The sequence below is a fragment of the Camarhynchus parvulus genome, chromosome Z (assembly GCF_901933205.1).
Source record: "Camarhynchus parvulus chromosome Z, STF_HiC, whole genome shotgun sequence".
Lineage (NCBI taxonomy): Eukaryota > Metazoa > Chordata > Aves > Passeriformes > Thraupidae > Camarhynchus > Camarhynchus parvulus.
In genome coordinates, this window is record NC_044601.1 from 70,064,341 (window position 1) to 70,087,260 (window position 22,920).

At 48.2% G+C, this 22,920-nt stretch overlaps 1 protein-coding gene across 2 annotated transcripts; it reads right to left on the reverse strand.

Annotated features, from left to right (window-relative positions):
* Positions 1 to 123: 123 nt before the first annotated feature.
* ATP8B1 (ATPase phospholipid transporting 8B1) lies at positions 124 to 21,688 on the reverse strand. Of its 2 annotated transcripts, XM_030968900.1 has the most exons (30): positions 21,635 to 21,688; positions 21,199 to 21,368; positions 19,376 to 19,479; positions 13,118 to 13,310; positions 10,883 to 10,980; positions 10,474 to 10,587; positions 9,888 to 9,986; positions 9,730 to 9,791; positions 9,247 to 9,319; positions 9,069 to 9,139; positions 8,641 to 8,723; positions 8,329 to 8,487; positions 8,076 to 8,164; positions 7,609 to 7,799; positions 7,317 to 7,525; positions 6,850 to 6,893; positions 6,559 to 6,715; positions 5,979 to 6,167; positions 5,641 to 5,753; positions 5,254 to 5,418; positions 5,047 to 5,158; positions 4,770 to 4,845; positions 4,530 to 4,662; positions 4,018 to 4,303; positions 3,210 to 3,433; positions 2,720 to 2,803; positions 2,204 to 2,449; positions 1,913 to 2,051; positions 1,701 to 1,831; positions 124 to 1,215 (listed from the first exon to the last, which is right to left on the reverse strand). In XM_030968900.1, exons 4-30 carry the CDS (start codon positions 13,296 to 13,298, stop codon positions 991 to 993), a joined length of 3,753 nt encoding a protein of 1,250 aa, XP_030824760.1. In that variant the 5' UTR covers positions 13,299 to 13,310; positions 19,376 to 19,479; positions 21,199 to 21,368; positions 21,635 to 21,688; the 3' UTR covers positions 124 to 990. The 2 variants fall into 2 exon arrangements, with proteins under 2 accessions (XP_030824760.1, XP_030824761.1); XM_030968901.1 differs by lacking the exon at positions 21,199 to 21,368 and having other exon boundaries at positions 21,635 to 21,680.
* Between the last annotated feature and the right edge of the window lie 1,232 nt (positions 21,689 to 22,920).

The following is a 22,920-nucleotide window of genomic DNA, read 5'->3' on the forward strand; positions in this document are numbered from 1 at the left end:
CCGCCAGGTGCTGACACGTCGGCATGGTCCGGTCTAACCCCCGGACTCATTGCAAGGAAGTACACTATCGCATATTTATTTGCATTACGCTTTTGAAATGTACATTCCATTGAATGAGAGCTGTAGGTCATAATTGTTACTATAAAACCATTTCAATAATTAGCTTTTAGTTCGGGAGGGGGAAGTAGATAAAAGTGAAACATTCAAACACCTCTATAAAACCATTTCAATAATTAACTTTAGTTCGGGAGGGGGAAGTAGATAAAAGTGAAACATTCAAACACCTCAACTCGAGTAAAGAATGTGCAATTGTAAAGAGACTGATAAAACCACTTTACACTGTAAGAACTGAGGCACCAGCAACTGAAATACATTCCAGTGAAAGTGACTGATTTCTAGTTATCCATCACTGACTGTCCAGAACTGAAATGAATAGCTTGTGCCAGCTCCAGGGCCAGCTTCCAGAGCTAAGATCCATTCTGATTCCTAATCCAATCTGACACTGGCAGGAGTTTATCACCAAAGACATCCCAGCTCAGCTGTGACAGCTCCAATGGGAGCATCCAGAGCTCTCTCCAGGGCCGAGCACCCCATGTGCCATCATGTCTGAGCAGTTAATGAAATGGAGCACACAAGCGAAATCGCTTCCAAAGACAAGGATGAAATGTAGATACAGTTTTATACCAGCATAGTATTCAAAAGTCAAAAGTCTGCAATTCCAGGCATCACTAAAAACAGACACTGCTGGGTTTCCATTCCCAGCACGTGTATCCTTCGCTGTCATACAGAGCACGAACACAAGGACCAGTAGTTCCACAGAGAATTCTTGCCCTTTCTGTGCTCCCAGGAGTCCAAACCCTGAAAGTTCTATGATAAGACATAAAAATCTTCATCCTCATGCCAGGTGGTTACACAAGATCCTGAGTTTGTCCGGAACAGTTCTGTGCAGTCGCTGTGACGAACAGCCCTGGCCAGCAGGCGGGCAGTCCCTCAGCTGGTGTCGCGCGTGTCCCCGGAGCCCGGCCCGGCCAGCACGGCGTCCAGCGGGGCGCGCCGCTTGCGGATGCTGCGCCCCGAGGCGATCAGGTCGGCGTAGCCGCGCTGGTGCGAGAAGGCGTAGGCGGAGCGGCGGGCGGACACCCCGCGGCGGAAGGCGCTCTGCCGCCGCTTCCACTGCTGCTCCTCCAGCAGGTACTTCCGACGGTTCCTCTGGATCTGCGCGCACGCAAACACACCGCGGGTCGTGCGTTAGGCGGCGTCACCACAGCTGATCTGTTCTCATAGCTGTGTGCTGGCTCAAGGCAGAGCAGGTAGCCAAATCCATCCCCTACACTCTTGACATGTAACCCTGGCACTCCAGCCCAGCCTAAATTAAACCCAGACTGGGGCCCTCAGCAGCCTCATGGGGTCTCAGTGGCACCACCAGATCTCAGCCAGGCACACGAGGAAACAGCCCCCACTGAGCTGCTGCTTCTGGCCAGCCCTGCAGCCACTCTGCTCACGGGACCCAAGCCAGGCTTGTGTTGCTCTCTGAAGGGCACCATCACTTAGTTGTCTCTAACATTATCATAAAATCCCAGCATGGCTTGGGTTGGAAGGGACCTTAATGCCCATCTCATCCCCTGCCACACCTTAGCACTGACACCAGCCCCTGCAAATAAACACCTGCCACATTCACCCAAATAACAGATTTCACTCACTTTATCACTCTCTGAAGGCCAGATTGTCATGGACAGAAAGCGCTGTGCCACTACAGGCAGTAAGCAAATGGCAATGGATAAAATCATGGTAAGCCAAAGGTATGGCTGCCGCAGAGCATTCGGAGCAGTTCCTGGGAATAAAAGGAGCAAAAGCTAATTTATGACAAAGCTACATCAGACAAGACTGAGAAGGACAAACCACCAGGACTGACCTGTGAACTGAAAGCCTGAAGGGAAGAGAACATGGATTCCAGCACTATGCAAGTCAAATGTGATCCCAAAGTAAAGTGCAATACTCCCAAATACTGAAAAAGCATTAACAAAAGTCCAGTAAGACGTATCCAGGCCAATCTAAAAGCAAACAAAAGTGCCAAATGAGTTTCTTAATTCCAAATAATGTCAGCTACTTTTTACATGTTGTTACCTTTCTAGTGGAGAAATTTAGAACAGTGAGCAGAAAGTGTTCTCAGAACACCAGAGCTCAGGGAACTAAGCTTACTTGCCTGAAAATTGACCACAAATATCAGAGAGGATGCTGCTGTGACAGCAAAGGACTGATAATCTGCAGGGGCTTCTCCATCTTGTCCCATAGATTTAAGGTAGGCTCCATACGGGATGAAGAAGATGATCAGTGAAGTTACAGCTCCATGGAGCAAACTTATAAAGAACTTCTTGTAGTTGAAAAGTAAATCTCTCTGACCCAAAACATAAAGTCTGGGGAACCGAAGGCTCAGTCTGTCGCTCACATCCTTAATAAAGAGGAAAAAGAAAAAGAAAGTTGTGAATTGTTGCTCTCAGGCCTGAGCTTTGGAGAGTGAAAAGCTGAACTATACAGTGTCCCAAAGGGAATGGCAGATCCCTTTCTCTTTCCAATAGCAGGGATTTCCACAGAGTAATGCAAAAGGAAGGCGTTCTTACAAGCCACAAAACCAAACCCCTCTTGTTTCATGGACAAGCAGCGTAACTTAGACCTGGCGACAGGTGCCTTTGGGTTCATTGTTGTAACAACATGGGCATACCTGGTCGAGCAAGCCGACGAGCAGGACCGGGAGGCTGGAATACAGCACGTTGTACAGTGTGATGAACCAGTCCTCGTAGGCTGTCTGCAACACAGGGGGAATTGCAGGACTTGGTGATTTGATTACATCCTTCCCCTCCAGTTCCTGAGAAAACCCACATGTGCTCTACCACAGCTTTAAGTTCCCTGTCTCGGTGTTCACCCAAAGGCAGCAGCACCTTGGCTCAAGGCTCTGCTGAAGCTCCTTAGTCTGTGTTAAGCTGCCCCACTCCTTTCAAATGTTCCTCCCTGTACAACAATGATCCTGACTTCAGTGCTCTGGAGTCGTACCTAACCGCTTGTAACTAACTTGCTCAGTACTCATCACATCCTCTTGCAGAAATCACTGGTGACAACTTCACATTCCTGACACTTCCCAGGCTAAGCCTTTGCTGTTCCACACTGACAGAAGCACCTGCTTGTTCTTATCCCACATGAGCACACCTTCCTACCTGGGCAGAGAAGCCATTGAAGAACGAGTACCAGATGTGGACCAGCGTGAAAGCAAAGTTTTTGTAGAAGAAGTATCTCAGAAATTTGCACATCCTGATGTAGGACCAGCGCCCGTGGACCAGCAGCAGCCGCTGGAGGTAGCGGAACTGTCCGAAGGAGTAGTCACTCGACATGACAGCCTGCATGCCCTCCTGGCCACTGATCCCAACTCCAATGTGGGCAGCTGGGTGAGGGAGACAAACACCACACACTAGGTTGGACAGAGGGACAGGAACACGACCAGGGCCATTTCTACTGTCACCTGGACTGTCTCTCAGTGCTTGTTCTGTCAGAACGCACCTGGGAAATTTGGCCAAAGGAGAACCAAGCGATGAGACAGAGTGAGTAAAGTGCTGAACAAACTGGCCAGGCAGTTTACAAACACCCTTGGGACATAAACCCTATCCTAGACGTTTTTTCCTCACTTGCATCTCTTGGGAAGCGGAGCAGGTACAATCTGGGATGGCTAATGCCACCAGGCAGGGGGCAGCCAAGCTACTGCTTTGGTCTTTATATTACACTTCTGTAACACACAGCATGAGAACAGATTCCTGCTCAGGGAATGTCTACAGAAAAAAAAATAGATCAGGAAAATCACTAACCATTTCCTAAAGTGCTTCCTCAGAAAGGGAAACAGGCACAGAAGCTAAAAGGCCCACGGCAGCAAAGCAGATGGAAGAGTCTTCTGACAGAGAGGGACAGTGGAGAGACCGCAGGAGCAGGCCAGAGGAGATCTGTCCTAGCGGGAGAGCTTGTCAGCTGCCTTACTTTTGATCATGTTCACATCATTGGCCCCGTCCCCGATGGCCAGGGTGATGGCCTTCTTGTACTTCTTCACCAGCTCCACCACCATGGCCTTCTGCTTGGGTGTCACACGGCAGCAGATCACAGCCCTGCACTCGCAGGCCAGATCAACAAAGTTCTTCTGCTGCTGCTCCTTGTAGGCCTCTGCCCTCCTCCTTTTCTCAGTTTGTTTTTTCTTCTCTTCTGCTGTTCTGGGGAATTTCAGTTTAAGTTTCTTTTTCTTCTTTTTCTTCTCCAGCAGGATTTCATTCTGTGAAAACAAATAAAACTTACTATATTCTCTTCTGCACCATTTCCAGTCCTGCTCCAGGCACTGCCCAACAACACACCTGAGGTCATTATGCTCCCAGCACCCATTTCTGGCATTTTAATGATCTGCTCGTGCAGCCAAAGGAACAGAGTCCTCAGTGAGAGACACTGCAGGCTGGTGGTGCCCCAAAATCCCAAACACTCGGGAGAACAGCCTTTGTACATACCAGCCAGGAGCCAGTGATGATCAGAGCCCGATCTCTGCTGCCCTGGAAGAATGGCTCATTCATCCTGAGAGAGGAATGTGGACTGGATCCAGCCCTGTTCCTCTGGTTTTCCAGCCTCGTTTGAAGGAGAGCACTGGAAAGAGAGGGAGAAACTGTACTGAAAAGTCGAGGATAAACTTTAAACTAGGTCAGTCCCAGACTGAAAATCCTGAAAACTAACTCCTCTGTGTTTTTACTTGCCTGGTATCTTCTCCATAGCAGATGGCCATTTCCTCTGTTAGGAGTTCACAAGAAAATCCAATATTTTCAGCAGTTTCTACAATAAAAATTAAGAGAGGGAAGTATTTACTGAAAGTTCTGCCACAACTAATTGTTAGGAGCAGCCAGAACCACCTCAAGTGCTCTTAAGTAATTTCTGATTTACGTTTCAGTATGAGAACTCCCTTTCAATGCCACAGTGTAGATGAACAGGAAAACATCCTCCTGTTTTCAGCTGTTTGGCTGTAAGCAACCCCACCTTTTTTGTCACCAGTAAGCACCCAGATTTTAATGTCTGCTTTGGAGAGTCTGGAGATAGTTTCTGGAACTCCATCCTGTAGCTTGTCTTCAATAGCTGTTGCACCAAGCAGCTGGAAGGCATTTGAAATACAGGTGGTTAGTAGCATTGAAACATGTTTCTTTTAACATAAGAATTGAAATGTACTAAAAATGTACAGCTCCTTACAATCAAGTTTTTTTCTATTTCCTCATACACTTTATCCAGGGCTTCATCCCGGTGACTTGTAGCTAAACTGGCCTCCAGAAACTTTTTATTCCACACTTCAAATTCATCCTGGCTTATGTCTCTATAGCACAGGCAGAGTGTCCTGAGAGTTTCATTTGCAAAGACCTGAAAAATAATTAAAACCACACATATCCACAAAAGAAAACTCTTCATTTGCAATCCAAACATAAGGGTAAGAATGTGTGTGTTTGACAGAACAAGTCCAACTTCCAGAACCAATTGCAGGTTTCCATTTGTCTTAATAGCTTAGGAAAAGGAAATGAATAACACTACTGTCAGAAAGAAACAATTTTTGTTTTCAAAAGAGCATACAAAATACAAACATACATCAAGGGCCTCTTCTGTGGCTTCTCTCTTGACATTCCTGGGGTGCAGCCGCTCGTAAATCACCGTATCAGCTCCTTTGCAATACAGCCTGATATTGCCACAGGACTCTCTTACTGCAGAGGGAAACAGCACAGGTGGCACCCTTACATGAAGGAATCATTTCAGATTGGATTTCTCAGCCTACTGCCAAGTACCAAAGTGCAAGATGGCATTTCTCCTTCAGAGGGCTCAAACATGCCCCAGGACTGCTAATTCTTGACCCCAAGTTTCCTCTGCACATCCCTTTTCACCCCTAAACAAGTGACCTTCTCCACACAGGCCAGTGGCAGTCAGCTTACCAATGACAGACATCCTCTTCCTGTCGCTGTTGAAATCCAGGATGGCCAGGACATCGTAGGTCCTCTGGACGCCCATCTCACTGATGGTGATGGTGTTCTGCGTTCGGGACAGGAACACGTAGCCGAAGTTGCGCGCGGCCGTCACCAGGGCCCCCTCGTCCGGGGAAGCTGCCTGGTAGTGGAGCTGACCTGTAGGATTGCAGGCAGCACACAGCTGAGGGTGCAGCTGGACACCCGCCAGCAGGGCACACCGAGAGCAGGGACCACGACCCCCCAGTCTGTTACACCTACTGCCCAGGAACAAGAAACGACAGGACATCTTGGTTTCATGGAGATTTCACAAAGAAGGGAGTAAAGCAATATTCATATTCCATGTTGTAATTGAATCTTCCAACCCACGAATTCACAAATTCAATAGCTGATGACCTCTACATTTAGTTTTGTTTAATTTAAAAGGGTAGCCTAACACTCCCCCCTTATGCTATCAGCATTAGTTGCAGATGTCTCCCTCGTGGAACTGGATTTGAATTATTGTTTTCTGCTACACAAGGAAAACAAACTAAGCAAAAGCCACACTCACCATCAGAAGTGTCAGCCATGACTGTGTGACAAATAGCAAGCAGAAAAAAGAACTTCTGGATTTCTGGCTCCTTTCCAGCCTTTATTTGCTCTATCAGATAGTGATCATAGAACAAGAACTTTCCATCTGCGTACACATTCCAGCTGAAATCAACTTGCTGCTCAGACAACAGGGGAAGAGAGGCTGAGTCACCAAGGTGCCGTTGCTTTGTGCCCACCCACATCTCTCCGTGCCACAGACGGGACACGCGGTGGCTGGGATGGACCTGGGATGGAGCTGGCATGGACCTACCTGTGGGTGGCTCTGGAGCTGCCCCGCTGCATCCCGGCAGTCCCCTGCAAGGCAAGCACCTGTACTCAGGGCACCAGGCACAACAGAGCTTTTACAGCCCACCACAAAATCAAACAGATCTACAGCACGTACCGCCCTGCCACTGGAAGGGAACGAAAAGGACAAACTGCTGCTCACACTAAAATTTCCTTGTCTGTTTCTTGACTTTGTCCCCAAAGCATTTCTAGCGAAAGCAAATTTGTACAAAAAATTGTGCAAATTACCAATTTTCAGTTTTTCTGAAAGCTGAGAACTTCCCACTAAAGTTCCTTAATTTCCACTTTGTAAGTGGGAAAACCCCAACAACTCAACCCTAAGCTTTACCCAGTGTCAGGTCTAAATTGTGGAAGTTCAGCTGGAACTAAGAGAACTTGTATGTACCTGACCTCCAGCAGGTATTAAAATTCCTCCTCCTTTGCACAGCTTACCGTATCTTTGCCCATTTATGCAACACTTTTTAAAGGTCATGATGTTCTGTGTGAGGGTTCCAGTCTTGTCAGAGAAGATGTACTGGATTTGGCCCAGCTGCTCGTTCAGCGTGGTGGTCCTGGCCTTGGCAGCCGTGTCCTTCTCGGGGTAGTACATCTGCAGGTCCCAGTTGATGAAATAGCTTTGGCCAAAGCGAATCACTTCCACGCTGAATGAAAGAGAAGGGAGGTTCTCACTCCCAGCTGCAGCTCCCATTTCCACCCAAAGACACCTCCTCAGGTACTGCCCTACCTCACGTAGAGGGAGATGGGCACCATGGTGTTGAGGACAATGATGTATCCCCAGAAGGTGAGGAAGCCCCGGTAGGCAGGGCTGGAGTCCTGTGCATCGTACAGGTACCAGGAGGAGTTGCCAATCTGCTGCTCCCAGTAGGTGTGACCGATGGCCAGCCCTGCCGACAGCAGGATAAGGACCACGATGATCTGCAGGGCACAGAGAGGCCTCTCACACTTCAGGAACATCTGCTCGACTTAAATCCCAAATCCCCATGTTCCTAACAGAATATGACAGGTATTTGTGAGGAGAAATGGAGCAAACGTTTCCCACAAAGGCACATTTCAGATTTCCTCCTACTCCATCCCAGCTCCACAGGCCAGAAAAAAGTCAAAACATATTTATTACATACACACAGGAAGAAGCTGCCTAACTTTGCATTCACTATTCACTTAAAATCTGAATTTTAAAAAAAGAAGGCTTACAGTATAAACCATGTAGTTCATAAGGGAGTCAATTTTTGTCCTTTTAAATCTTGTCTTTCCACTATTTTTCATTATTTTTGTGTCAGCGCCTAAAAATAGAGTGAAAAATTAAAAAAAGGGAAAGATAGGATAAGCAAATACACGTCAGTATTACGGTTTTACCAAACTGGAACATGAAATACAGTTGCTGTCTACAGGATGAAGATTCTTTTTCACTCTACAGGTGTGCTTTTAGTGGGGAAATATTACACACCTGCAAATATGACCATTCCATGGCAGAAGTCCGTGTTCCTGATCTTACAGCCACGCAACAAAATCTTATCAGCATCCAGGGGATAAATTGAGTTTCTCCAGGATAATGTTCCTGTAAACTTATCCAGTCGGTTATTGGGTTCTTCACATTCAACCAGACCTAGAAAATGTGGAGGAGAATGTGTTTAATGTACAAGTTAAATCCAAATGCATTGACTTGTACCCACCATCAAAGCAGCTTTGCTTTACTTTTATTGACTTGCAAACAATTTGAGCTAGGCTCTAACAGTGTTAGGTGTAGAGCTGTACCAACCATCAAAGTCTGCCAGGGCACTTTCTTCCTGAAGGTGTCTGTGTGTCACCTCTAGGGCCATTTTGAATTTTAAGTTAGTCTCACTAAGAAGAAAAAATAAAAAGGTGATTTTATTAAAACCATGAGTACAGGAGAGAAGTTTAAACACAATTAAATTAAGGTACCACTACTTCTCTGGGCAACCCATACTAAAGTAAAAAATAAATCCATGTCCTTCCCCCTTTCTTCCTATGTCACTTTCTCCAACACTTTTGATGCGCCTGCAGCACTCCAGTGGACAAGTTTTAATGATCCTTGAATTGTGGGAATCAGCAGCTGGATGCAGTTTGCCAGGTGTGGCTTAACAAGCAGACGTAACATACACAATCCTTGCTCTTTTCCTACTCGGCCCAAATTAACTCCCAAGACATTCTTGAGTAGAACCTTACCCATCCAGTTCAGCTGTCTCCACATAGCACAGACTGTTTGGTTCTGAGCTGGACAGCAGCAAAATATCAGCCTAGAAAACAAATAAATAGACATCAAATAAAGCCAGGTAAAAATTCCTACAGAGCTCTCTTGAAACATTAAACAAATGTATCTGAAGCAGGAACAAAAAGAACTTACAGGAACAAAAGTATTTTTCTTCAGACGAACGACATCACCAACTTTAATATCTTTCCATTTAGTGGCTTTGAACCTAATACCAAAAATAGTTTAATAATTATTACTTCTAATCTAGAACATGATGCACTATAAAGTTTACAATACTGAACTTTCTTAGGAAAAAAATTACCTTTTGTTGTGCTGTGGGTTTGCCTCTCAGAAACTGCAATTTAGTTGAGGGACTACAGCTCAGAAGCCAACCTACCTCCTCTCTTCCAGCTTCACCTAGTTAGGAATTCCTGCCCTGCTCTCCAAAGAAGTTGCTCTTAGTACAGATTTAGTCCCAGAGAATTAACTTTAAATTACTCCTTTAAGCAATTCTCTTCCAGCTTCAGCTAGGTTTTCAGACAGAGAACAGAGCTGAGCCCTTCCTATCATCTACAGCTACTGTGGCAAAGCTTAGCAACAGGGACATGATCAGAGCTCAGAGGGGAACGCACAAACCTTCCATCCTTGATGACATCACATGTCCTGTTATTGACCTCGTTGTCCATCCTGTGACGAGCCTGAAACCAGAGCAAACGATGCCCTGTGTCACAACAGGAGACATGAGCTGCACTGGGAGGGTTTTGCTTTTTGTATTTACAGAACATGGTTCTTACAATGTCATCCAGCAGGTCTTTGACTGCAGTTATTCCCAGCACCAAGAGCAAGGGCACCAGAGTTGTGTACCATGACAGGGTACTTATTTGAGGAATCGACTGCAAAAGACCAATAAAATCAGGTCAGTACGGCATCATCAATCAAATTGAAATCAGAGATATTTCACAGTGACCTGACTAGAGAAAAAAACAACACATCAGAGAGAATTTTAAGTCAGGTTGTGAAAATGAACAAAAGAAGAGTTTGGCTGTTACACTAGTTAGGAGTCAGCTTCCCTCTCACAATTGCACTGGCTTGCATAGTCTGGTGGTGCTTCTGATTTATGAGATGAACTTGAGAAATATCTTTTCCTCATGAAATTCATGAGCTCTGCAACGAGTTCATTCAAATTCTGTGCAACTAGCTCATCCCAGGAGCCTGCCATAGCTCATCTGGATTTGCTGCAGGTTTCTGTTATGATGGGCTTGGTCTCTGCAGCAGTTCAGATGGTGCCCCTCAATTCCCTGGCAGGACAGCACTGAATTGTGTCATAAATATTATTGAGCTCAGATTCCCTTCACAGCGAGTACTATCCACCTTGTTTACCTGCAATATGAGAAGAACAAGGAAATAGAAGTTGGCTGCTCTCTTGAACTGTTCAAACAGATTCAGAGGTAGAAAAGTGATGGGGTTGTACTTGTATGTCTTAATTGCATTTCCCTGTGGGAGAAATCCAAACATCAGTCACACAGCAGAGCTTCTCCTTCCAACAAAAATGTACAGTGCATATGTTCAAGTTCCTAATTCTCTATCTGACCTTAAACACGTCTCTTGATAGACGTTTGATTTTCCATTCCAAAACCCCAACCCAGTTATTCTTCCCTCCCTCTGCTGGAAACACTGAGGAATTGTGAACGGTGGCTTTTACAGCACTCACCAGCCATTCCAAAGATCTTACCGGGATTAAGGGAGATTCACCCGACAATTAGCACCTCACTGGGATAAGACAACTTACCGCATATTTGCTTTTCTTGAAGCACAGGAAGATTGTTCTCTTGAAGCCCGGCTGGTCATAAAAACGCTGGTCGTTTGCTTTAACTTGCCAGCTGCAGTCTGGAAGGGACAAAAGGAGTTGAAAAGTGTTATGAACACGAGGGAACAAATCTGCCACTTTCAGGTTTTCTCTCAAATCCATAGTTAAAGGAACTTTCGACTGAAGCAAGGCTGGTACCTGCTTTATAATACATATCCTTAAAGAAACCTTTTCAAGACATTTCCAGGCTGTTTGTCTTTATTAGCAATTCAAGTACATTCAGAGGAAGAGAGAAGGGTTGCTTAACATTTGAAAGTTCTGTGGGACACCTGCAGAGTAACATTTATTCATGCCAAATTCCCTTCTCTCCCCTCTTCTGGTTTGCCTCTGTGAGGCCCATGAAGCACTAAGCACTCCAACCCAGGTATGTGTCTTGCTGGAAATGAAGAGGTCAGTTCACCTTTTGAAGGCAATTAATTGATTTAAGCACACTGTGCCATGCTCTTCATTCACGCCCATTAGAAATACAACTCTGAAGTGCTCATTTTATTTCTTCAGCCACCAGTTTTCTTCGTTTGTGTGAAAACCCAGGAACAGGAATTGCATCCACCACAATTTTCTGTGCCTGCTCTTTCACGGGCTTTCCCTCCCAGCCCCTTCAGCTCCCGTTTGCAGCACGGACACCCTGTGCCCACAGCCACACACCTGGGCCCTGCCCACATCCCAGGAGCTCCTTCCCAGGTTGGAAGCCGGCTCCCACAGCGCTGCCTGCCTGGGAAGGATGACGCAGGCAGGGTTTGGAAATGCAGCTCTCCTGACTCACCGGCCAAGCATCTCCTCTCTCCTGCAGCCCACAGGGATTGTCCCTAGTGGCTGCTCTTCTGGTTTCATGAGATCCTCCTCGGACGGACGGGGTGAAACTGCCGGCGGCAGAGGTGTGGGCACGGCTGTGACTAACACTTCAAAACCCAAATCCAACTGTAAAGGTGGTTTTGTTTTTCCCACCCACCACAGAGCAAATTCCACACTGACATATCTGGACTTTTCCTGGGACTACGCAACTTTCATTTCCAGCACCTTATTGGTTACAAGCCCAGAAGATAATAGAGAAATATTTATCTCGAGGAAGCATGTTTTGAGTTCAATATTATATGTGTGAATTTAGAAAGTTACTAAGTTTGTCAAAATGACAGGGCATAAAGAAAAACATAAAGTCTACATAAACATTTCCTTAACACATTCCAAAAACATTGCAGTGTTGATAAAACTGATCGAAAACTGACAAATTAGGTCTGAGGTAAAACCTGAAGGAAGGAAGCTCCTCAAAATTACTTTGAAGTGTGATACTAACACCTAATATTTGGCAAGCTGCTTTGGTAATTCATCAACTTTGAAGGATGTCATCATAAAAAAACTCTTAAACTAAACATGTGACGGGTGCTTGTAAAATGACAGCACGCAACAGGTGGTTATGAAATGAGAGCTGATCAACTGTTCCCACACAAACAGGAAAAAATCTGTATAAATTACAGAGGCTTTGGTTACATTGAAAATACTCGCCTTGCAGCATGAGAAAAGGGAATTTAGGGGAGCTACAGATGTTTCCTGGGTAGAGGTTCAGAGCAGGGATGCCAGAAAGGCTCCTCCCACTGAGGTTCTTACTCTGGCAGCAGCCACAGGCTGTACCTGCCGGTTCCTTTGAACTCCTCCTACTCACCTTTTACCTTTTAGGAAACTCATGAGGCTATAAAATGAGCAGTGAGGTGAAAATCTGCGCTGCACGAGCAGAAATCCAGGGAAAACACTGAGCACAGCAAAATGTTTATGCTGGAACCCATTTCCAGAGGGCTGGGAAACCAAGTACCTGAAGGTCTGTCTGAAAGGTTCCCAGAGCACAGGCCATGTACATCCAGGGCCTGCCTTAATTAGCAGGAGGTCACCATGCAGCTCATTATCTTTGCGCAAGGAGCAGTGCCACAGAACTGGGCTGCAGCTTGGAATGAAGCTGAGTCTCATTCTGACATTTGTTAAACTGAACTGCCATCAATTTACTCCTCCAGAGTCAGATAAGCCATTCCAAACCTTACCTGACACATGAACACAGAAGTGCAATCGGTCCCTGAGGCTCAGCCTCTGCATCCAGCATCGTGCACTGCCCAAAGCAGGGCCAGGGTGCTGGTACCTTTTTGCCAGGCTCTCGGGCCATGCTGCTGTTACCTTTTTTGCCAGGCTCTCTGCTCTCCTCGGTGTCCCTGCTGGTTTGGTTGGGTCCCAGTTCAGCCCCAGGCTGCCGACTGTCCAGCTCGTCCTCCGTTTCGTCGTCGCTGTATGGCACCACCTCGTCGTTGGGCTGGGAATCCTCCTCGAAGGTGGTCTCTGAATCCCTTTCTGAGATCATGCTGCTAGCACCCTGCCAGCATGTGGGACAAGTTAGGGACAAGAGCTCACGTGGCAAGTGCTGGAAACCACATCTGCAGTTTTACTCTGCTGGTGCTGCTCACCAAACCCCACATGTGAAACCCCAGAACAGCGCAGGGCACGGGCTTGGTTTTCCAGCACTGAGCAGGATCAGGGGCAGCTCTTGTCCCAGGCAGCCCTTCATTACTGTTGTGCTATGTGTAATTACACTCTGCAGCCCAGGAACACCGTGTGCTCCCAACACAGGATGTAGGAACTGGGGAGCGCACAAACACGTCTCCCAGGGCCATTACATCATGCCCTGAGGAGCCACAGGAGCTGGAGCCCTGCTTGGCCACAGTGGGACACGGAACTGGGCATGGAGTGCCAGGTCACACATCCAGGGCTCAGTCACACAGCTGATCCTCCATGCCTGCCTGCCCAGCCTCACCCAACCCAGCCTCGCTTCCCCTCTCTTCCCATGGCTGAACATCAGTGTTTGCCACTGCAAGATCCCACATCTCGCTGTCCAGACACCTGAGAACACCAGGGGAGGCATTTTGGCCTGAGCTGTATCAGAGGAGGATGAGCTGAGCTGTGGCCATGCCCATGTGTCCTACAGCTGTGCCTTGACTGGACATCTCCAGCCATCACTGGCTGTGATCCTAATCCTGAACCACACATCAATTCCCAGCTTGCCCCGTGACCTGCCTCACCACCAAGGCACTGCCTTTGCTAACAAACTCAGCAACAGCAGGGTCGGCACCAAACCTGCTGACATCCCCCTCAGCTTCTGGTTTTGCAAAGCTGAATCGTCTCCCCTGCCCAATATCTGCTATAAGAGCGAGATAAATATTCCATGAGCACAGCCTGTGCTACTCGAGTGGCAGGCTGCTGGCAGGGAGCCCAAGGCAGGCCATGTTCCGGAGCCACAGCGCTGCAGGGCCCACCCAGCACAGACTGACAGCCCAGAAATACAACAAATCCACCAGGCTGAGTGCACAGGAACCCACACGACTTCTCCCAAGACCCACTCAAGCTGTTGGAGGCTTCTCCCTGATGGAATTACCCAGGAGTATGACAGCTAGTCACTAACAAAGGTGTAGAACCTGAGACTTTTGTGACAGATCCTGTTTTCCTAAACAGCCTTGCAGCTAGGAAATACACTTCAAGCTCCAGTTCAGGCCCCTGAATACCTCACTGTGATATTCTGGTTTATTTCTCCTCTTTTCCGTGCTTTAATTCTTTCTGTCCTGCCAACACCTCTCATGGGGACTGCTGGGGGGAACAAGTTCCTCCCATACACAGTCCCTAGAACACAAAATGCCACCAGATCTTTGACTGGCTCTCACTCTACAACAACTGAAACGAGCTCATATCCCTGGCACACAGCCGTTAGTCTATTAAATTTTACTGATTAACTGCTTAATGATTAATGAAGTAATTAGTCATGCGAAGGGGTAGATGAGATGTCAAAAACTGCTGCTTTTGTTCTCCATTACAGATGTGTGCCTGCATGGCAATTCCTACAATGGCACCAGCAGCAGCCTGCGATGCTCCCTGAACAGAGCCCGTCAAGGGACCTGGGGTAAGGTTAAATTAACTGTAGTCACTTTCCCTCCTCAGAGAACTAAACTGCCCTGGAAAACCTCGTTAAGAGAGGAGATCTCATTAAGTGCTACCCTGCAGGCAGCACAAGTGCTTTGTGCTACGGGCACACCATTAGCATGCTGCAGCAGGCAATGGAATTGTGCCCGGGGCTGGCCGGGAGCCTGAGGAAAAGCTCCCGCAGCTGGGAGAGAGATGAGAGTCGCTATGGGACCCGGGGCAAAGAGTTCTCCCCTGACGGGCGGACAAATTGGTTCAGAGTTAAGTTTCTTGACACCTGGTCTGGAAGAAAAGGGCTGGCTGGGACGGCAGAGCCGTGTCAGAAATTCAGAGGAAGGTGGGGAGGGATCATGATGTGAAAAGGGAGACGGGAGGAACCACAGCATGGAGCAGCAGAGATGCCAACTAACCGCGAGGCAGCAGGTAAGAGAGGGGAGCACACACCCAGCAGAGCCTGGGTGCAGGAAGCACCCAGCAGAAACTCGAGGGGAACAAACACGGCAAGAAGAGAGGGGCCACTACTGCTTTTGGTCACTATTCTGAGGACTGTGGAAACAGTTCATGGCGGGCCTGAGGTGGAACAACACGGTTGTTAAATACTGCTTGATCAAATACTCAGAGAACACTTTAAAAAGCTGGGTTTGGCTGCACAGCCCTCATTTTCTAGTTCCTGACTTGACAACAGGGGCTTTCACACTGCTTCAGACCAGTTTCAGATCAGAAAACCTTACATTAACCACTTCAGTCCAGAGGAAGCATCAGCTCCCACTGCCTGGGTGGGTGGGGAACAGTGCCCAGCTCCCAGTTCTGCCTTCCAGCCTGGAAAATCCGGCTGGTCCAACAGCAGGATGGATATATGGGGACATAACGGAGATCAAAACAGTATTAAGCACAGCTTTAAGTATACCTGATCCAGTTTATTTACTAAAAGGGCAAAAGGGCTTCAGTAACTCAGGTTTTGTGTCTACTTCTGCCTCAGGGCAAGCATCAGATAATTGGGAATAAATTAAACCTTGTAAAAACTCCACTTACTGCATTTGTTTCAAGGCAGTAAACAGCAACCCAAAGTAATGTTATTCTAAATTCTTCTCTGGAGAGTCACTGCACATGACACTGCTGCAAGAACCTGGGGCGACTTCTTGCAAATTGGGTCATCACTCAAAGTGCCCTGAAAGTTAAGGAATCCATCTAGAACAAGGGACATGGATAGTAAAAGGATTAAGATGCCACTAAAGGTGTTATTTTGTGTTTATTATGGATATAAAGACCTACAAGGCTCACCATTACACACCTGCTGGCCACCACAGCCCGTGCACAGCCCACACCCGGCATGGTCCTGTCCTTGGCACCATATTCTGCACTACCTCACACACTGGGGCAGTGCCAAGCTCAACAGCTGCTCAAACCTGGCCACGCAGTGTTCTTCCGGAACACAACAAGAGCAGTATTTTAAACAAGAATCAGAAAGCAAACTCAAATAGTACAAGAAGTAACTCAGAGACCCTTCTGAACTGCTTCAGGTCTCCGGAGTTCAAATAGGACAAAACAGCTACAGCAAGATGTTTCACTGATTTAACTTGGCATTTAAAAAAGCACTTAAATGCAAAGCCTGAGCCACAGAGACGTAAGATTTATTTCTTTACTAGGTGTTACTGGAGCATCCAGCATTGCAAAACAAAACCTGCTTACAGGAGGGCTGAATACAAACTCCCCAAACTGCAGCAGAAAGCCATGTCTGACACCAGCCTCTGGGGTGGGGTTCCCATGAGGACCTGCTGGCAGTGTATGATCACTCCAATTACATTTTCCCTAAGAGACAGCAGTAATTACTGTGCCATCCTCAGCTGTCCCACACTGCTCCTCTCGCCAGTAACAGAGAGTTGGAGCCAAAATGGAAACATGGACAAAGAGAGCCTGGTAGGGAACAGCACCCGAGAGGGCACTCAGGGCTGCCACCCTGGAGAGCACCAAAGGAGGAATCAGAGCCCACAGAGCCCCTGCATGGCTCCACCAGAGCAGGTATCTGTACTCAAGGGGCTCGAGCCCATACATACCCTGAGAGGTTTCAGACTCATCTTTCATCCGTGGGCACAGGACCAAGGGATGGCTGTAACAGCACTTGAAACCTGAAATTTGGAATTGCTAAGACAGCCCAGCATCTGCTCTCAGGTCATGATCCACGCTCAGCCCACTAATGACCCAACTGGTACCAGTTAATGCTCCTGGAGTTATTTTTAACACTCCCAAAGCACGGCCAGAAGCCAGGGCTCCAAACAGCAGGATATTGCATTTCTGCTCTCCCCTCAGGGATCCCAGCCTAAGGCTTTGGCAGAGTATGGGCCTTCATTAAAAATGTGTTCAGCAACTCATCTCCCTGGAACCAGAGCTGCTACAGGGAAACCAGCAAATCATAAACTGGATTTGCTTCCAATAGATGAGATGGATCACTGATTACTCACAGCAGATGTGAAATGTGACTGGTAACAAGTGCTTGGACAGGCTGATAGACAGGTCTTCTGAACAGCTAAAACCTTCCAGGTAATCTTTATGACATTTTGAGAGGAAAAGAAAACAGCAGCTAGAATAGCATGAATCAGCACAAATGGGCCAAGGAAATTAACCTTCACTCCAAACACTACTAAGCTTCAGGTAGATTGCCATGCAAATTACATGCTTAAAGCTGATCAATTTATAGATCTATTTCACACACAACAGCTCCAGTTACTTCCTTGAATGACTGCTTTACAGTAATTGAACACACAAAAATTATATCTTGAAGGGAATGGTTTCCTTTAGTCATTTGCTCTCAAACACACTGGCTGTCACATGTGCCCTAGGAAAGGAAAAGCCCAGCTGCTGGGATGCCCCAGAGAAAGGTGAGCTCAGGAGTTCAGGGATGTACTTTGAGGCAGCTGAGGCTGGAGAGTGTAGGGCAATGAAACCCAGCTGCTGACCCTACACACCTTCCCTGCACTGTGACCCTGGGAACAGCTCCCACTGGAACTGCCAACACCAGGTGAGCCACAATCACCCCAAAAGGTTAAAACCTGAGGGATTCCAGTATAGCTGCAGATAAAATGCTCGTGGGGAAGTGATGCACCCTCACAACTCAGGGGAGCTCAACACGTCATATCTGAGACACAACGTGTCATATCCGAGATCTCCACACAACAGAAGCACCAAGGACTCAGCTCTCCCTGCAAGGTGAGAGGTCCTTGGGGATCCTGTTCTGCAAGTGACAGGTCCCAGAGGAGTCAGCCTGGCTGCACCATCGAGAGCTGCTGTGCACTCAGCCCCACATTTTACACACATTTTACACACCATTTTTAAATACAAAGTGTACCTATTTGATTCACAATAGGACCCTAACACAGGCACCTACTACAGCTCTGGAGGCTGGACAAACTCTGAGGATTAAAGACTAATTCCAGTTCCAAGAGACTTTTAAACTGCTATTGTATGCAGCCAACCTTGCAACACTTTGCAAGGAACCAACCCTGTCCCTCCTCCGATGCCCTAATAACCCTGATTACCTGCACCATCAGGAGGCAAACACCACAGTAAAACTGTAACACTGGCACCACCAAGCTCTGAAAATCTTACTTAAAGCTGCTTGTGCCAAACCAGGCTGCAGGACAGTTCCTCCCCTGAGCACACTGCAGACCTGCTCAAGCAAGCTGAGACACCAAGACCCTGAAACGCTCTAGAGGGAGGAGAGAGGGGACAGTTCTGTGCTGCTGACAAATGTTCAAGTCCCATCTTGGGGAAAAAATTAAAACAAAAGGAGAGGCTATTGTGTACTCCCCGCTGTAGCTACTTATTAAAACTTGTATGAAAATAAGAATGAAGGACTTTCCAATAGAACAAATTTATCCTGATGAGCCAACGGGGTTTGACACAGGGAAGAGATTAACTAGACACCAAGAATTTAACAGAAAATCAGTCCAAGAAAGAGACCCACAGCTGCCTGAGGTTACACAAAAATGGCTGAAGATGGGCCATTGCAGAAACCAAATCATCATTTCCCCATTATCTGCCCTAGGATTTCTCATTAACAGATCTGCAGAGTTGTGCCATTTAAAGTCCAAGGCAAGGCAAGCTATCTTTGCAGAAGATAAGAGGGTTGGGTAACCTTTGCTCAAGCTGCCCTCTCTGAAGGGGTTTCAGCCTGCCTTTTAGAGGGTGTTACCTTGGTCTCGAGGTTCATGTTATACAACAGCACATATTGAAGTTAATAGAGGAAAAAATAATTACTGTTGTGCACACCTAAACTGCACTGTTTGGGGTAAAAGGTTTTTGGAACTTCATAGAGAGATTTTTCCTAGCAATCACCATCATGATCAAAAGCAGCAGGTATTTTTAACTGGAGTAAATAACGGTTACTTCCTGCTACCAAGATTGGAGATGCCATTAACACACCTCTTCTGGCAGCACCTACAACAGACACTGAAGCCGTTTTCCTAAACTGACCTTTATCCAATGGAGTGTGTGACTGAAGCCCAGACTGCATCACAGATGCTGGCACCAGCCACTCACAGAGGATCCCCTGTGTTCATCTTCAAATCAGGCTCCATCTGCAATGAAACAATGTAGAAAATGGTTTATTGGCCGATTCCACCCTGTGTGCACACTATAACAAAAAACTATTCTGTAGAAAAATAGTGAAATTAATTTGCCTGCAAAATTTCTTAGGCTTTGTGTGGAGCCGTTTGTCCTATGACCCTAAGGTGTCTGGGCTCTGTGATAAATCTGTGGCTTGAGGTTGGTAGAGACCTTTCAAAGGTATTAACACCCACACCCTGTTTGTAAAGTCATTAGTACATCTTTCCTATCACCAGCGATTGTCAAATTGTCAAATGAAAATCACATTTCAAGTTTCTATCAGAACACACGGGGAAAACGCAGCACACGTTGCAGAGGGATTGTGTAAGCTTGCCAAAAAGCAGCAGGGCTGTCACAGAGCTGGGCACCTGCCGAGGAGGGCTCAGAGAATGAGAATGTGCCCTTCACCCGACAAGCACAGAGACAGAGAGGTTAAGTGATTTGCCCAAGGCCATTGGGTAAGTCACTGACAGAGCCAGGGTTGGGTTTCAGAAGCTCCTGGCCAACGTCCTGCATTCAATTACAGCTGCACAAAGCAGCTCATTTAAAAGAGCCCCGACAAAGCCCATGGCCAGGAAGAACATCAAAACCCCTCGGATCTGAAACAACAACAGCCAGCCCCCTTTCCACATTTGAGAACAGGCAGCGCTTCAAGCTCTCGGCCCTCAGACAACAGCCACACCGACAAGAGAGCAGAGAAATAAATTCCAGCTCATTTTAAAATAACTTCAGTGCAAGTGCCTTTTGGAATTCACCATCCCAAACTCCAAAGCAAAGGTCCAGAACATTCACATGCTATCTTTACGGCAGAATTAAGTGAGAATAGTTTAGAAATTACTGAAAATAATCTCTGTGATAGCTACAAGTTAACACAGAGACAAACAGAGGCCTGGGACAGGTACAAAAGCAACCAGACTCTAAGGTGACCACGAGTGCAGAAGCTGACAAGGAAAACTTCAAAAATGGCCAGATACTACTCATCTTCTAAACCAGGCTTTGAGGACAAAGACAAATCAAATCCCACGACCAAAGAGAAACCTGAGCAGCCTGATCCAGCACAGACACCTACAGGGAGTTAATCCAGGGACTCACTCCAGCAGCAGCCACACCGGTGGGGATTGCTCAAGGGCCCAAATCCCAGTGGCCCCGCTCTCCAGAGCCAAACCCCCCTCAGCCCGGAGACCAAACACCCACCCCGGCTGTTACTGATCACCAGCACGCTCCCTGCCAGAGCTCCCGTGCTGTTCGGCCTCTTGGGTTTCAGAGCGCTGCTGCTGACCCCCGAGCCAGCGGGGAAATGCTCCATTCCCTGCTGCATTCAGCACAGCTCCATCCCGGCTCCGAGCAAGGGATGCTCTTTAAGCTACCGGCACGAAGCACCAGCTAACAGGACCAAGACACCGAATTTGTTTTGTTTTGTTTTCCAAGCAAGTCACTGCCCTCACAAGTAACTTGCCCAGCATTTTCTATTGCAGAATTACTGCTCCTTAATGCAGAAACCTATTGCTGCTCTGATGACTGTATAAACACTGACTAATGAGTAATCACGCCGCAGCCCTGAAGGCTGTTCTCATTGTATAAAGGTATGGGGGGAAAAGCCGGGAGTAGGGCAACCAGCCCAGAGCCATGAGCTGGAGTCAGTGCCCGGGGGACTCGGGGAGACCGGAGACGGCCGAGCTGCCTTAGCTCACCTTCCAGCAAACTCCTGCGCTTTCTTAAACTTCAGACCGGAGAGACTGCGCTAAGTTCCCCCATCACCGGCCGCACATCCCGCGGCTGGGAGCGAGGGGGACGCTGATTCCCGCGGGGTTAAACCCTCCAAAACAACGCGTCGGAGTCCTCGCTCCGAGCAGGGGATGTTCTGGGAAGGAAAGAGAAAAGAAGGGAAGGTGTTCCGGGTGCGCCCGGGGTCAGCTCCGGCCCCACCTGTGCGGCGGGGCGGGCCGGGACAGAGCCCGCCCCGACCCCCGGCCCGCACCGAGCGCGACACCTGCGGAGGCGGCGCTGGACGGCCCCGGCGGTGATGGATGCACCGCAGCACCGGGCCACCGGCACCGGAGCCCCGCAGCCTCGAGCCCCGCGGCCCCGCTCCGGCAGCCGGGCAGGAGCCCCCGGCCCCGGCCTCACCTGCCCCGCGGGGTCCCGCTCGCTCCTCGCTCGTTCAGCGCCTCCCGAGCCCCGCCGGCCCCGCGCCCGCCCCGGCTCCCGGGGAGCCGCCGTCAGACCGGCCCGACGGGTTGCCCCGGTTCTGCGGGCGGGGTGTAGGGGAGCAGGGAGGGGCCGCAGGGCAGCGGGGAGGGGCCGCGGGCCCGGCCCCCTGCCCAGCCCGGCACAGCGGGGCCACTCCCACGGCCGCCTCCCCGCTGCCCCTCGGGGCCGGCGGGACCCTCCGGCCGCTGCTGGCATCCCCGGGAGGTGCCGAGGTGCGGGGCCGGGGTGATGGCATCCCCGGGAGGTGCCGAGGTGCGGGACCGCGAGTGCTGGTACCCGCCGAACGTGCCGAGGTGCGGGTCCAGCCCTGCCCGGGTGATAGCCGGGACCTCCCTCCTGGCGTCGTTCTAAATGACGGGGTTACTTTATCGCTCCTTATTCACTGGACAGCACCGCATTAGAGATCTTTGGAAGGGCTACAGGATTTGAACCTTTTGACCTTTTAAATGCTCTGAATGGACTCCTGGTTCCCAAATCCTTCTGAGAAAGGACTGGAGAGTTGGGGGATGCGCAGGAGTGGTGTAGTTAACCGATGAGTTTGCTCATTAGTAAGTAGATAAGTTAATTAACAGATAAAGCGGTCATATTTAGGGATGACAGTAGTGCTGTTCTGCTATGTGCACATTTGTTCACAAATAATGCAATTAGGGCAAGTGGAATGCAGATATGGTTACTGATCTGATTAAGTATAAAACTCTGGAAAATTCTGTCCCTTAAAGTGATGATGGGCTGCTGCTCTGTACTGAAAGTGATCTTTGTTTTGGACTGGCAGGTATTGCAGAGATCACTTAGTTTCTTTTTCAGCAGCAACAATACTCAATTTTCCTGTGCCAGAAAAGTCTTGTTCAAACAGATTTGATTTTCCTAGACCAAAAATGTGGTGCTGAGTTCCAGAGCTGTGTCTTTCAGCACTTTTCTGGTTTTCTGCCTGCCTCAAATTCCTCACACCAGAAGAAAACCAAAGTTAATTAAAATCAGGAACATTTTGGCTGAACAAAGCAGCAGAGGTTACTTGTGCTTTTGACAATTCCTGCTCTGGGCAGGACATTAATTCCTGTCCAGGGCTGAACGCTTGGCTTCGACTTCAGTAGCCTGGTCTGTGGGACACACTGTCAGGAAGGAGATTACTGCAGATAAAAGGGCCCCTTAACAGTGACTAATGGCCCGGCCCAAATATTAGTTTTGCACTTAGTACAGATCCG

Bases quoted from the DNA above. Each gene is read 5' to 3' on its own strand.
- ATP8B1 (XM_030968900.1), bottom strand. From the start codon at position 13,298: ATGATCTCAGAAAGGGATTCAGAGACCACCTTCGAGGAGGATTCCCAG. The intron at 6,894-7,316 runs GTAAGCTGTGCA...CTTGCCTTGCAG, and splicing joins CATAAATGGGCAAAGATACG to GGGACTGCCGGGATGCAGCG. The intron at 5,754-5,978 runs GTAAGCTGACTG...TTCCCTCTGCAG, and splicing joins GAAGAGGATGTCTGTCATTG to TAAGAGAGTCCTGTGGCAAT.